Below are 16257 nucleotides of genomic sequence, written 5' to 3'. Positions count from 1 at the left end.
GGGAACTGTAAACCAAGGGGTACATCTGTTTGAGTTCTGGTCTTTTTAACAGAACAAAATAAATATCTTACTGGACTTTGAATGAGTAAAGTCAGAGCCCATTTGACCCATGAGAAATTGATTTATTTCCTCCCCAAGGAAAAAGTGAAAAAAACAAAACCAAAAATAACCCTTTTAAACAAGTGAGCCTCCTAAGTGAGATAGCCCTGGCCAGTTCCTTTGACCTTAGAATGAATCAGTTACTTTTACTTGGAAGTCCTCAAACAGAATGGTCGTGTTTTTTTTTCAGGAAAACCATCCTGGTTACTGGGGATCAATCTGTCTGATGGGTCAGTCTGCTCTCATAAGCCTCCCCCGTCACAAAGAAATACCTTCCTGAGTGACTTATCTTCATGCTAGCATTTTTTCATGCTAATGTCATAAAATAATTTATAAGCCCTCCAAGGCAGCAAGTTCTCATGTTAATTTGGGTTCTAATTAAATTTTAATTCCAAAGAGAGAGACAGGGTGCATGGGAGCAAAAATATAGATTTGTTCTGTCGGTTTTCACAATATTAGGGAGATAGAACTTCTTTAAAAAAAAAAAGTGAGTTTTACATTTTTTCTTGATAATCTATTTAAGAGATGGTGAGTAGTTCAGAGATTTGGAGGGAGGAATGGGGAGAGAACACACCTCAGACTGGTTTTGTCTCCAGCTGAGCAAATAGTTTTGCTTCTCTAAACCATGATTTTTTCAATAAAAATATTCTAGGGATAAATAATAATGATAGCTAGTACTTATTCTTAACCAGGAGCCAAGCTCATGCTACACTTTTTATCTTCCTTGTCTTATTGAAGGAGAGGACAATGGTATATGCATTTTGTAAGGAGAGAAACTACTAGTAACTGAATTAAGTTATGAGCATGATTCTCCCTGGTTCCAGAGTCTGCCCTCTTAACCACTGTGTTATCACCTCTCGTATTTTATATAAGTGTACATGCATGTATTTGGGAACCAAGATATGTACATTCTTCACCCCCCTATCTAGTTATAGATCACTTGTGGTCTTTTCTGGGCTAAACCAGATAGCCTTTCAGGTCATGCCCAGGAAATGAGCACCCTGTCAGGTGTGAACACAGGACCAGAGCCTGGTTGCCATGGCAACAGGGGCGGCAGGATCACAGAGAGTCATGGCTCATTCATTGGAGAGCTGAGCAACAGTGTGGTCAGGGTTCCTCACTAGTTTACATCCGATGGTTACTGCTGATTTGTTTCTTCATAATGAAAACACTGTGCATTTCCAGGTCTCTTTAAATGGTGAGGAAGTGGAAATGAAATTAAGAGGGCCTCAGGCTCGTTTTAATTAACTATGAAAATCTAAATTACAAGCCACGATGCTATGTCTGGGGGGGAGGTGTGTGTGTGTAAGTACGAATTATCATTCTATCAAGTGCAAGGTTGAGGAAAGAATTTCTGCAGCTCTTATTAACACAGATAGATGTTTTTCATAACATGTAAGGAAGGTAGACATTTCCAGGGAATGTAAACTCAACAGTGAACTTTTTAAGCATTGTTTCCTTGGTATCATTTTTTTGGTTTCAGTCACTGAGAAAATAACCTCAATAAAAGGTGTAGAAGGAGCAGCAGAATATTTAAACTTTGACCATTGTTCAGATTTATTTTTAAGCCATGTTCCCAAGCCATCAAATATTACCTAGTCTGGTAATCCATTAAACATTCACTTATTCATTTATTTGAAATACAAGCTTTGCTGTATAGTATGCCCACTGCAAAGTACTGAGGATGCAGAAATGAAACACCCTCTTGCCACTGTTTTGCACTGCATCCCTCCAGAGAGGAAGTATCATGGTGAATGTGGCTTCCTAGTCCAAGGGAAAGAAGCGTATAATGGAGCCATTGGCTGCATTTTAGTCCTCGCATAACTTTCTAGACGCTGACAGCCCATGCATTAGGATGCACCATCTTGGGTGCCATGAAGAGGGAGGAGTGGAAAAGGGAGGTGAGCAGCCCTTTCACTGAGACTCTCACGCCGTGTTTGCACAATTTGACTGATGGGACATGTCAGAGAAATTAGTATTTTGCTGGAAGGGAGATAGTGGAGTTGAAGTGTTCCAAAATCTTGAAGCTTAAATTGTTCTTTGCATGGTATTGTGATGGTAACCATTAGGTAGAGCCAAGAATCATTTCTGGCCTGTCAGGACTAATTTAAAAGATTTTTTCTGAATGCTTCCTGCATCTGATTTTTTACTAATTATCCTTTTGCTTCTTGGAGTTTCTTATGATTGGTCCACCTTGGAATCAGTTAACCTTAAGCTAATGTGGAGGGTTTGCACCAAGCCACGCAAAGGATGGCTGTGGAGCCTGACTCCTGCTGCTTTTCTCTTCTTCTTTTTTTTCTTTCTCAATGCCACTAAGTCTTCTAGATGAGTTTCTTATGAATAATTCTGAAAAAAATTCTCTCTATGTATTTTGTTTAATAGGCTTTCCCCTCACCAGATACTTTTGGAAGTTTAGGAAAATAATGAACTGTAGGCATATGCAATTATTTCAGGTCATTTCTAGCTTAGATTGGCAGAAATGCAAACAAATTAGGATAGGGGTCTTAACAGTCGAGGAAGTAAACATGCAGCTAAGACAATTACTTTGTGCAAGCGAGCCAGAGCTTAAAACGTCTGTCCATCATCTGCCATTTTGAAGACTCCACTGGTCTGTCTCCGCCAGCCATGCAGATAATGGAATGTTGGCCAGGCCTGGAGACCATTTAGGTTTTGTTCAGTCCCAGTAAGCGATACTGGCTTGTAGCTTCAATTATTTTAACACCCCAACCCTCTTCTGATGTTCCTTTCTTAGCTGCCTTGTCTCAGCTCCTACGACAGCTACTGCAGCAATCAAGTAGCCGCCAAAGCTCTGCTGGACCACAAAAAGCAAGATCACCGAGTCCAGGATTTCCTGCAGCGATGTTTAGAATCCCCTTTTAGCCGCAAACTAGATCTCTGGAATTTCCTCGATATTCCAAGAAGTCGCCTGGTAAAATACCCTCTGCTTCTTCGAGAAATCCTGAGGCACACACCAAATGATAATCCAGATCAGCAACACCTGGAAGAAGCTGTAAGTTTGTCTGTTTCTCTCTTCCCTTGTTCTTTTCTCCCCATAGTGGTAGAGGATTTGGTAAATGGGTGAGTGAAGGGTCCCTGGGTACATGGGACTCAGGAATCTTGGGTTCCAGGTGTGGCTCTGCCACAAACCATGATTTTGCAAGTCACTTTTCCTCTCCCTGCCTCAGTTTCCTAACCTATAAAATGCAGTATTTGTGAAATGCACTCTAAGGTCCCTTTGATTCTAAAATTTCTTGATTTATATAGGTGACCCTGTAATCTGTTCGTTACTATTGCTGTGAGGATTAAAATCTCTGTGGAGATTTTACATTGAATATCTTTGTTTAGTTAGCAAATGGGAGTTGCCTTTTACCTTTGCCACAAAGCCCATTTTTGAAGTTAACACCTATTTAAGATTTAGTTCTTTTCAACCAATTGCAGTGGGGATCTAGGCCTACTCATCAGTGAATGTTTACTGAGTTTGGGGAAATATGGATTCTTCCCTAGAGACAATAGAAAACCAGGAAAAATGGGGTTCATATCATGAGAATATTGCAAACTGAGCATTACCCCCAGAGAGCTCGGTTCTGATTGGGGTGCTCTGTAGGGCAGGCAGAGGAGAGGCAGGCCAGGAGGAACAAGTGGCCTGAGGAAAGGTGTGAAGAAATGACAGCACAGGTCCTGCCTGGGGACTCCTATGGATCTATGGCCTGAGAAAGCAGCAGGAGAGAAGACAGAGGATGGGAGTTCAGATCTGATTATACAGGGTTTTAAATATAAATTTGAGACATTTTTCCTTTTTTTTTTTCTAAGTAGTTGGGATTCAGGATTCAAATCCCAGCTCCATCGCTGACCAACTATATAACCTTGGACATGTTATTCTCCTCATCTGTAGGACAAGGGACTGAGGAAGAAGAGACTAGGGACAGGGAGGCAAGTTGGGAGGATGCTGCAGCGGTCCAGGTGTGCAGTCATGGGAACCTGCTCAGGAGGTGACAGTGGGGATGGAGGCTAAGAAACCAATTCCCAGGGCCCGTTTTCTTACTGGATCAGGGGTAATGCACTCTAAGGTCCACTACAGAGAGAGGACATGCAGAGGTAATTTGAAAATTGGGAGGCTTGAACCTGTTGAGCAAACTGCCTGTCTCCTCCCAGAGAAGGGTTTCAGAATAATAAGTAATAATAACAACAAGAACAACTGTAATACCTGCTGACATTTCTTAAATACCTAGTAAAACAGCTTTGTGTAATTGCCTTATAGATTATGTATCTCATTTAATCCTCATAGTAACCTGTGAGGGGCTCTTCTTATTAGGACCGTTTTCCAGATGAGGTTTAGAGGGCTAAAATTACTTGCCATGCCCAGAGCCAGCAAGTGATGGAGTTGCTGTCTGAACCCTGTCAGTGTAAACTGCAAATCCTATGCCTTTCTCAGTTCTCTCAGTCCTGTTGTCTTTCAAATTACAGAAAGCTGTCTGGACACCAGGCTTTGTGGAGAGGCCTCACTGGTGCAGAGCTGGGCCAGGTGCCTCCGTGTGGGGTTAGAAAAGAATGAGAAAAGACTCTCTCCTAACTCATGACGTGTTTGATGTGTCTGGCAGGCCGACACACACAGACCAGGCCCCCAGTCCAGCACAATGGGGGATGCAGGCACTAGGGATGAGGCCCATCTCACTTCATCATGTCTGTTTTTATTACTGGGAAGACTGCAATAGAGTTGCCTCCTCTCCATATTTTATCCCAGTGAGTGTGTGGTCTACAGGAATGAAAACAACAGGGAGCTCAAGCTAGTCTAAATAATTACTTTTTTGAAGCACACGAGCTTGTTTGGAGTTTTTATTGTAAAAATTTCTTCTCTATAATATGCAGCATGCAAGAATAATGCTCCGTTTAAAAAAAAAAACACACAAAAAAACACCCAGTGAGCTAAAGTTTGAATTTAAAAACAGATTGAAAAGAATATGGTTGTTTGCAATATTAAAAGGATGCACCAGTTTTCCCTAGTGTGTAAAATACGATGCCATTTTCAGAAGTAGACTATGCACCTAGTTATTGAGGCAGATTTGTGCATGAAGCATGGTATACCTGCATTTGAAAATGTCTGCAGAGCAAGTCATTTACACAAGATAAGCACAGCAATTTTTTCCCCTTCTTTTCAAAATCCTTGTGGCATTACCCCAGATGAGCAGAAATATTTAGCCTTGTACTCTTGGGTGCATCGCGAATGTCTGATAAACATAAAACCCACAGTACCAATGTAGCTTGATTTATATGTTCCCTGAATAAATTTTCCACCTATGAAAAGAAAAAATATCAGAGAACTTTAAGTAAATTGTTTCTACACCAACCATTCAGTCCTATGATTTAAATTTAAAGAAGGATCTTGCTTTTAATGCAGTGGATAAACTACTACACCTTTATTAGAATGTCTCAATAGTGTTTTGGAAGTTGATAGAAATTTCCCCCAAAAGAAAACTTCTTAAAAGAGGACTTTGGCTTTTCAGACATTCCAGAGATCTAGTTGTTTAACATTTTAAATTCTCAGGATTGTTTCAGCCAGAAAATGATCCTGCAGACCACCTCTTTCCTTGGCCCGCCACTGTTCCCCAGCTCCTTAAAAAAAAAATAAAAAAAAATCACTGGAATCAATGGGAAGAACAGTCCTTCTTTTGATGGAACAACAGTGAAGGCTGCTATTTTTGGTTCATGTCAGGAGCCTACGAGTAGATGATATTACCACACAAGGGACTAGACAGACAGGGCTTTCAGATTTCACTTTGAGGATGATGACTCCAGCATATGTGGGCTTAATCCCTGTTCTGTGTGTTACCAGGTATCTCTCATCATCTCCCTTTACCAGGCCCTTCCCTTCGGTTTGAACCCTGACGAGAGATGCAACAATCAATTTAATTTAAATGCACAGCTACCATGACTATTGGCAATCTGCTATATTTAACTTGATTCCTTGCTGCAATTCTGCAAAATAAATTCTTCTCAAGAACCAGTGCAGAGAGATTAGACTCATAATATACAAGTGGATAGAAATACAAAATAATATATTTAATAAAGCAGACCCAGAGTTACTATTATAAATGTACACACAGAGTATGGTATAACACTGATCGTTTCCATTGTTTGTCTCTTTATACTTTTTCAAACACCAGAGAAAGAAGCACCACTTGAAAGTACTCAAAGCTGCCTAAGAAACCACCGTGGCATTTGAGTTTATTAATCTTCATGTGATATGCCAGTTCTTCAGTTCCTGAGTTAAATTAGGACATGAACACACACATCTTTAGGTCTGTAGTACATCTTCTTTTGGGTTTCCTGGATACTTGCAGGAAACTCAGAAAATGGACTCAAATGCTGGTTAATTCCAGCTTCCCAGATGTACCGAATAATAATTAATTGATAAGATGAGTCACAGCAATTAATGCTAAGGTCTTTAACCGCAAGGAAAAATATGGATTCTACGACATATTAAAAAATGTAGTAAAGTAAGAGGATGAGGTAGACGTGAAGCAGTTGCTCAGTTACCTCCCACATATTTTAAACTTCTTGAGGATAGAGACCCTGTTTCATTTCTTTGAATGCCACCGTCTAGTTTAACACTGAACAGATGCTCAACAGACATTAGTTGAATTAATTATAAAGATGAGTCATAGCTTTAGTATATTTCTGTTTGTTTTTGAAAGTAATAATAAATAATCAGTCATCTTTGAAAACCAAGAGGGGAAAAAAGTATTCTATGAATTACTTGTTTTGTGTTAACAAAACTCAGATTAATTTCACAGGACATATTTAATATTAGGTTGATATCAAAGACCAGAAAGATCCTTTCATGACAAAAGAGCCTATATTTTTAAAAATAAGGTGTTGGTTGTTTTTTTTAAAATTATCAAAGTAGAGCTACAACCAAATTTTGAGAAAAGAATAAATAATCTTGGAAACACTTAATAGCTACAAAAATGGACAGATTATACATCTGTCCATAGGATACAGTCACCAGATCTCAGCTCAGAGCTGTAATATCTTCTGTCAAACTTGCATGGAAGTGCCAAGTTACAACTGGGTAAAAGTTTTCATCCAGTTGCTTTGAGTAGAAGGTATCACTTTGCTATCATGTAAAAAAGAATCACTTAACAGTCTTAGAATTCACCACCACTTTAACACATTACTAGATTTGGTAGCTTTTTGCTGAGTAAAGGCCTCTTTTAAAATCCTGCATTTCAGACTGGTTTGTTTTTCCATGAAATAAATGTGACAAAGAAGAGACCTTATTAACATTTCTCCTCTGTTAAGTTCTTTTCAGTTAATACCACGACAAGGGAGATGGGCCTTTTGGTCTTTTCACTATTAGGGGACAGAGGACCATATTTAGGAAGCCATTACTTTACCTTTGATTGGTGTCTTTGAATTTTTACTCAACTAATTTCTCGTTCCTTTGTTTTCTAACTTTTAGATGTGTTAGCCATGTGACAGGACAACAAAATAAACGCCCACTGATCATGCCTCAGTGCTATACTCTTGTTGCATTTTGCGTCACTTTGTATTAAGAACATTGCATCCACCATTCTATGAAATCTCTCTACCCCTAACTTACTTGTTCACATGTGCTATAGGCATGGGCAGGACTGAATATAGTTTTAAGAAATGTGCCCTGTGTAGTTCAGTATTATGAGCCCTGCACGTTGAAAGCTGTACCTTATATTGCGTCCTCTCAGATAAAATTATGCATCAACATTAGTTTTATGTATAATACAAATATCTGTATATGTGTACAAATAAATATACGTGTGTATATGTATCCATAGATGGATAGATAGATACAATATGTTAAAAAGCGTTTATTTTTCCCTCTTCCCAAAACAGCAACTTAGATAATAGCATCTCAGAGTTAGAGCCAGGTGTATGTTGGTGATCTTCTGGACTGAGCCCCTAGGACCTGTTGCTGTGGATGGTTTGCTCATTTTCCCCATACTTTCTTCTTTGTTTCCATAGATAAACATCATTCAGGGAATTGTGGCAGAAATCAACACCAAGACTGGGGAATCTGAATGCCGCTATTATAAAGAGCGGCTTCTTTACTTGGAGGAAGGCCAGAGAGACTCCCTGATTGACAGCTCGAGAGTGCTGTGTTGTCATGGTGAACTCAAGAACAACCGGGGCGTGGTGAGTGGTTACTCCCCTTCAGTGGTCTCATCCTGGGCCTCCCCCAACACTTAATCCACTTAATGCTGAGTTTCCTTTTTATGTCTTCCCTGTCCAGGGTCACACTCTTTAGACAAAAATGGCTTTTCCAGTGTCTTTTATATCATAGAATCCCATATATATGGATATATATATAATTATATACATTTTATACATATTTATATATTATTAGTTATAATTTATAAATAATATATATTATAAATACATGTGTTTATAATTTATCTAGTTTTTTTTTTAAATTTCACGTTCAGTACGTAGTTTAAAGAATTTTGGAAACCCATATAGAGGTGCCAACTTTTTGTTTGATCATAATCTTCAAAAACAAATACAGAACAGTTATCTCCTCCCACTTTGATATCAGAAAATAACAGGTGATTTTAATAGGATGTTAAAAGTGTGTGATCTCAGAGAAATAGCTCTTAAATTGAACGCGTTTAGCTTTATGAGAAACTCTTTTCCGTAGGATAAGGGCCTATTCTCTTTCTGTCCATCAGTCAAGGACTGAGGTTCTCTAGTCGGATGCGGCTAGGGTGTTAAAGATGAACTCTAGTTCATACTGCAGGCCGACAGATTTTTGAGAACAAAGATAGTAGTTGGGGTGAGAGGTTTATTTTAATTTTTTTCCCCAGTAGAATTAGAGAAGCCTTATGAACAGACCTGTGTCAGGAAAAGAGCTCAATAGTTTGAAGGCAAAAAGCAACTAAGAAGAGGAATCCTCAGTGAATATTCATAAATAAGGCATATTTTTTAAAGGTTTCCCAGATAATCTGAGTTCAAACTGCTGACCTTGGCTAGAGGATTGATTGCAGTAGAAACAGTGTAAATATCTCTGATAACGTTTAGTATGTAAAACAATGACCAACACCTTCCCTCCTCCACTCCCAAAGGAAAAGTTTCAACACATTCGTTCTACTACCTCCCCCCTTAAAAAGCCCTTAACTTGGTTATTTTGTGCTTCAGTGTGTTTTTCAATTATTTTAAATGCATAATCATTTTGGTAAACATAGAATCTCACTCCTCAGTGCCCCCAGCCCCCATCCCCATGCAGAACTACCAGCCAACATTTGGTTGAGCTTTAGTTTGTACAGTTTTGGCATGCATGTATGTGTCTGTCTGTCTGTCTGTCTGTGGTGGGGTAGAGGTGAGGGACTCACAAGTCTCATTTCTCCCAAACATAGAATTATCTGATACTGCCAAATGTGGCTTCCCCTGACCCAAATCAAGATTCTAGATGGGTGAAAATGGTGAAGGGGAATAAGAAGTACAGACTTCCAGTTATAAAACGATTAAGTCACAGGGATATAATGTACAGCACAGGGAATATAGTCAATAATATCATAGTAACTTTGTATGGTGACAGATGGTTACTAGACTTGTCATGGTGATCACATTCTAGGGTATATAATTGCCAATCTATGTTGCACACCTGAAACTAATATAATATTGTATGTCAACTATAATAAAAAAAAGATATTACTAGGAACACATTTATGTCAATAAATTTGAAAATTTATTTGAAAAACTGACTCAAGAAGAAAAATAAAAATATTACTGTTCTAGAACCAAAAACAAACAAATAAACAAACAGAAAAGATTCTAATGTGAGTTTCTACCCCTATTTTTCTGTTTTCCTCTTTGAGACTCCTGGGTTGACAATCCCACATATTTACTGGAAAACCAGAACCCAGCTGCAAAGTTGTAGATCTTTTCACTTCAATTGCTAAGCATTTCCAAACAGTGAGAAAGGTCTGGCATTTGGAATTGAATGGAGCCAATTTACCCCCGCTCCACCCAGCGAAATCGCTTTCATGATGTGGTTTGACACAAGCCTTTATTTTTCAGATTTTCTTTTTGCCCACAACACACACATCAGTAGTCAGCCTTTTAAGCTCAACCTCTTCAGAGAACTGAGGTTCTGATGAACTTAACTGAGAAGGACAACTTTTTTGATCTTCTTTCCTTGTGGCTAAGGCAGCATGCTCTGGTTTCCTCAGGAATGGGCAGCGTTCCGTGTTGGAGAGCCTGGATGGAGCTGATAATCCGCTCTGTGGGTGAAGGGACAAGTGTTTTGGGGGGTTTGGGGGAAGCAAAGATGAATGTTATGCTTTGATAGACCAGTTTTATCTTTTATAGACTATTGTTCATTTTGATCTCTTAAAAGTATGTCGGGTAACATAAACCAAAGCCAGGGAGGTACTAACTTTTTTTCCCTCATTACCCCCTTCATTCTAGTCCTCTTTCTCATTTTTCCTTATGGTAGCTGGAGTCTGTGTATGTCTGCACAGGTTGTGAATTGCAATATGAATAACGCCCCTGGAGTTGGCAGTCATGGCTGCAGGTGTCTGTAGACAGAAAGGCCATCTCCAGGGGGCGCTAGGAAGGCGCTGCTCTAGGAAAGGCAATGGATGCATCTGAAAATTGCCTCTAACTTGGCCAACTTCTGTTCTCCTGGAGGTAGATTTGAGCCTAGAAGTTTATAATCAAGTGTGAATTCGGTACCTGCACACGAATCAACTACTCACTAAAGAAATCCTATGGATTCTTCTCTTCTAGAAACTGCATGTTTTCCTGTTCCAAGAAGTGCTTGTGATCACTCGAGCTGTCACCCACAATGAGCAGCTCTGCTACCAGTTATACCGACAGCCGATCCCTGTGAAGGACCTCCTCCTGGAAGACCTGCAAGATGGAGAAGTGAGGCTGGGTGGCTCTCTGCGAGGGGCATTCAGCAACAATGAGAGAAGTACGGATGGCTACTTGTTTTAAACCCTTGGATGTTTTTGGCAATGGTGGTTCAAAGGGAGTGGCTGGCTGGTGAATAGAAGAGCTATGGCCTTGGAGTCAAAATGCATTCCAGTCCTATCTCATCACTTACTGATTGTGTATCTTTGTTTCATCTCTGTGAACCTCAGGTTTTCATCTGCAAAGTGGGGATGTACATATGCCTACTTCATAAGGTTTTATAAGGCTTAAGTAAGATACTGCAAGTGAACTTATCTGCACATAACTGGTGCTCCTGAGGCTCCCTTTCTCTGTCTCTTTCTGTTAGATGAAAGCATGCTTAGGGTGGCTGGATGGCTCAGTTGGTTAGAGCACGAGCTGTGAAAAACAGGGTTGCCAGTTCAATTCCCACATGGGCCAGTGAGCTGTGCCCTCCACAAGTAGATTGAAGACAATGAGCTGCCGCTGAGCTTCCAGAGGGACGGCCGGATGGCTCAGTTGGTTAGAGCGTGAGCTCTTAACAAGGTTGCCAGTTCAATTTCTGCATGGGACAGTGGGCTTTGCCCCCTGCAACTAAAGGTTGAAAATGGCAACTGGACTTGGATCTGAGCTGCACCCTCCACAACTAGATTGAAGGACAACGCATTGGAGCTGATAAGCCTGTTCCCCAATATTCCCCAATAAATCTAAAAAAAAAAAAAAAAAAGCATGGTTAATACCAAATAGTCCCTATGTACACACCATTTACATAATAGTGGCTTTTTTAGTTGAGCTGTCAGACTTGTCTCTAAAGAGATGTAAGAATGGTCAAGTGGATTGAGGGTTCGTCTGTAATTACTCAAATGGACTGCTCTAAGTCGAGACTGAATAAACAAAGGAATTAACCAAGAGAAGCTAAGATAGCAATGTCTATTGAGTATCTCCTGGGTGTTAAGCCCTGTTCTAGGCACTAGTACACACCAGTGAACCAAACAGTTGAATTCCTTCCCCCTGTGGAGCTTGCATTGTGATGGAGGAAGTAGATGAGAAACAAATAAGTATTTTGGGTGCTGTTAAGAAAACTAAAACCAAGTAAGGGAATAGATGGGCATAGCAGTAGGAGATCTGTTTTAGATGAAATGGCCAGGGAAGTCTTCTTTGAGAAAGTGACATTTGAGCCCTTGAGTTAACATTGGTATCATATTGTCAAAGTAAATATGTACTACCTCGTACTTGCTCGTCAGTCTCTCCACTCTAGCGATGGTGGTAACAGTAACATATTTCTTGAATACTGACTTGTGCCAGGCATTGTATAAGGACCTACATGTCACATTTATCCTTCATAATAACCTTATAATTATCACGTTTTCCCCTCATAATAACCTTATGAGGTAGGTTCTCTTTGTTTCCCCCAATTTATAAATATGGAAACTGAGACATAGAGGAATTAAGGTGCTTGCCCAAGAGCAAAGATTGGAGCCTGAATTTATCTGAAGTGGTAGCTCCCAGTCTGTTGGCTGCAGGGATCATGCAAGGGAACTGACCGAACCAAGCATGGCATGTGGCATGTGGGGCCCATTAAATGCCAATTGATGTTGTTGTTGTTGTTATTAAACTAAACAAAATGCCTTCCATATTGTGCACTACGATTTTTTAAATGCATGTAACTCCTGTTGAAGTAATTAAAATATCGTTTCATTTTTAAATGAAACCAAATTTATAACAGCTCTGTCGTTGCATATCTTCTCAATCATTGGATACTAAATGAAAAGGTACTATCGTGTGGAGGGTCGTGGGCATGTTTGATGTTACAAAGAGCTTCTTAAACTGGAAAAAAACCTCTAACTTGAGGAAATTGTTGAAGTTACAGATTATCAGGCACATCTTAGACCCATTGAATCCAAATCTCTAAGGGAAGGGCCCAGGCATCTATATTTTTGACAAGCTCCTCAGGACATTTTGATATGCAGCCAGGTTTGGTAACCAGTACTCTGAGGTCCCCTGAAACATGAGACTTAGTTGTTCTGGGCTGAGATCCATTTGCTGGCTTCTGAAGGCACCTGAGAGCTAGACCTGTGTCAATTCTGGTCGATTGATGGTGGCTGCAGGTTACCGCTGAGCCGTGTCCTAGGTCAGTGGGACACACTTTATAATCGATTAGTGATGTCTGCCATGGCTACTAGGGGTTAGTGTCACTCCATGGGTTATCTTTAGCCTGGGGAAATATCTGTCCATTGACCATTTTTTCATGTGTTTTTCATTTCTAGTTAAAAACTTCTTCAGAGTAAGTTTCAAAAATGGATCCCAAAGTCAGACCCACTCACTACAAGCCAATGACACCTTCAATAAACAGCAGTGGCTCAACTGTATTCGTCAAGCCAAAGAAACAGTCCTGTGTGCTGTTGGGCAGGCTGGGGTTCTTGACTCTGACGGACCGTTCCTGAATCCTGCCACCGGGAGCAGGGAGCTGCAGGGAGAAACAAAACTCGAGCAGATGGACCAGTCGGACAGTGATTCAGACTGTAGTATGGACACAAGCGAGGTCAGCCTGGACTGTGAGCACATGGAACAGACAGACTCTTCCTGTGGGAGCAGCAGGCATGTGGAAAGCAGCGTCTGACAGAGCATGTACTTCCTGGAAGGAGCCCTGTGTCTTACCCTGTACAGTGTTTGCATTCCACACATGGAACCGTTTGGAAAAGCACTTTTTAATACTTTTGTGACCATGTTGACCCAATCTCTTGTATCTGTACCTTTGTCCCTAGTACTGTAACTGCCAATCTGTCTGTGTAAGCTGGAATCGGTAGCAACTGTTACCCTGTGTTGTATTTCACAAGTGTCTGGATGGATGGAGAGGTACTTGAACAAGTTTTTTTCAAATGTCCTGCTGGATTTTATAAAATAGAAAAAAAAAAAATCTCTGAACTACTGTTTCATGTAGAATGCTTAAAGAGTCCTTCCATGTTTCTAGCTCTTTGACATGGAAGCTGAAGACACAGAATTTAAAGAGCCTTGCAAACAAGGCATGAGGAAGTCATTCGTGTATCGTGATGACATTTGAAAGAAAACTGGGAAACATAAATCCTTGCAATGAACTTAGTTCGATGTTATCTAATCAGAAAGCACGTAAACATCCCTGGAGATTCTTGAGGCCTAATTTTGCAAAGGAAGAAGCACTCTCTTGACCTAGCAATGTCATCCAGCATAAATTTGATGCAATAATCTACTACGACATAAAATAAGAGTCTTACCTTAAAAGGACCAGCACAAAAGCAGCTGTCAGCTCTGAATCTTGAACTGAAATGTGCATTGCACCAGGGGGGCTCTGTCATAGTTGTTGGCTTTGCCTCAGAGAGCCATTTCTTGCCTAAAACATGAGAATAGAATTCAAAGGATCTGGAAAACCCTGACAGGATAACAAGAAAGCCCATCTGCATTTTGTTTCATCTGCTGATGTCAACTCATATTTTAGAGCATGAATAGAGAGATGAGGAAAAGAGACTGAAACCGAGTCAGTGACTGTTTACAGAAACATGCGAGAAAAATTTGGAAGAAGTACTTCCTTGTGACCTGATGTGAGAAACATTAAAAGAGAAAAGCAGGGTCCAATGCCCTTCTGGAAAAAGCCAGAGCTTTGGGTTGTCCTGCTCTACTTTTGGGTCCTGAGTTTGCTGTCTCCAGCTCTGTGCTGCGTTCAGAATCATAATTACATTCTTCAGAGGCCAACTTAATTAACTCTATGACTAATTAGGATCAGTTAGCCAAACTAGTAACCTCTTTATCCAGCCCTGATTTACAGTGCAGGGTGGGTAACAGATCTTTAAAAAAGTTAACTGAATACACAGAAAAGCTCCCTGTGAGTGTAAATATTAAGGATGACCTGTGCAAAATTATACCCTCACCAGCACTAGTAGTAAGGATTCTAAATTATTGCCAAAACAAGTTTTTTTAATCCTCTGTGTCTTTCAAGTTTACAGAAAGGAAAGCAGTAAATACTATGCTGTCATTTTATTATGTACATCTATCACGTGCATTCAGAGAAGCTGTGTGACAAGATTTATCAATATAAACACAAGGTATATTACTTATTTTTCAAAAACAAAAAAATACTGTGGTCAATTTTACCCTGTAAACATATTTCTGTATTTATAGATTTTAAACATGGTGATTTTTTTTTTCTATTTCAAGTTTATTTAAAACTGCTTGTTTCTCAAGTTCTTATTGATTTAGCGAGTGAATGAACCTGCTGCAGAGAGAAGCAGAGAAAAGTTGTTCGATGATGGGGAAAAGAATGAATCATTCTTTGCAGGAGCCATTGGCCACTTTAGCCAGTGTGTTGAGAAAAAAGGTCTGTCAAGTGCTGGCCTATCGGAAGAAAGTCAATGAATGTTTTGATGAAATGAATGTTTTTGTATAATGGCCTTAAACTTTTCTGAAAGCATTTCAAATAAATGACATTAAAATGTTGTCCTCTTTGTGTCCAGTATATGCCCTACAAATGTCGAATTTCAACTATCTTCCTGGGAGGTTCTTTGCAAAATTTTTGCTTGTGCTCAAATACAAACTTTAAAATAGGACATTTATTCATTTTTTATTAACTATATAATGAATCTATACTATGTGTCAAGTGATGTCATAATTGTTATAGAAAAGTGTTAGGTCTCACTGCTAGTATAGGTGACTGTTGATGAACTTGACACTAAATAATACAAGGCAAATTTCACTTTGAAATTCTTACGGGATTCTCAGTCCACATTTTCTTTAAATAAAATAGTAAGTTTTATTCCCCCAAAGAGCAGTTTTAAGATGAAAAGGCTAAATAGTTTTAAGCTATTGGTAGCCAATTCTCAGTAGCATGTTAGCCCAATAAGGCTGGTAGTTTTATCTTTATATCAAGCTCTCATCATTTTCTTTAACATACTGTTAATTCCAAGCTCAGTCAAGATATTCACATAAATAAATGTAAGTCCAATTTTTTCCCCAAATGAGAACTTAACACTTCTTGTTCTTAACATCTTTCTCCTCCTTCCTTTTCATCCTCTGTCCTTCTTCACTGCCACTTTGGACATGCCTTCCACTTCACTCCCGTGGTTGTACTGACTTTGGTACTAGACAGTGTATCTGTACTAGGATATTAGAAAACATTTGTACTGACATTTGTGGGTTAGTACAAATGACTGAGGGCTCAATGATTTTCTTCAGCCTACTTTCAAGATGTTATTTGACACACAACTAAATGTAAGCCTCCCAGTC

At 39.6% G+C, this 16257-nt stretch overlaps 1 protein-coding gene across 4 annotated transcripts in view; it reads left to right on the top strand.

Annotated features, from left to right (window-relative positions):
- The window catches only part of ARHGEF3 (Rho guanine nucleotide exchange factor 3), a 295300-nt gene extending 279829 nt beyond the window's left edge, over positions 1 to 15471 (top strand). For all 4 annotated transcript variants that reach the window (XM_019724204.2, XM_019724206.2, XM_019724207.2 and 1 more), the window contains 4 exons: positions 2852 to 3109; positions 8098 to 8268; positions 10861 to 11047; positions 13272 to 15471. In XM_019724204.2, coding sequence (XP_019579763.2) covers positions 2852 to 3109; positions 8098 to 8268; positions 10861 to 11047; positions 13272 to 13624 — 969 coding nt within the window. In that variant the 3' untranslated portion in view covers positions 13625 to 15471. The remainder of the gene's footprint in view (positions 1 to 2851; positions 3110 to 8097; positions 8269 to 10860; positions 11048 to 13271) is intronic.
- Positions 15472 to 16257: the final 786 nt, after the last annotated feature.

The sequence above is a fragment of the Rhinolophus sinicus genome, linkage group LG10 (genome assembly GCF_036562045.2).
Source record: "Rhinolophus sinicus isolate RSC01 linkage group LG10, ASM3656204v1, whole genome shotgun sequence".
NCBI lineage: Eukaryota > Metazoa > Chordata > Mammalia > Chiroptera > Rhinolophidae > Rhinolophus > Rhinolophus sinicus.
Note: the sequence above shows the minus strand (reverse complement) of the source record. Positions and strands in the feature narration are given on the sequence as shown.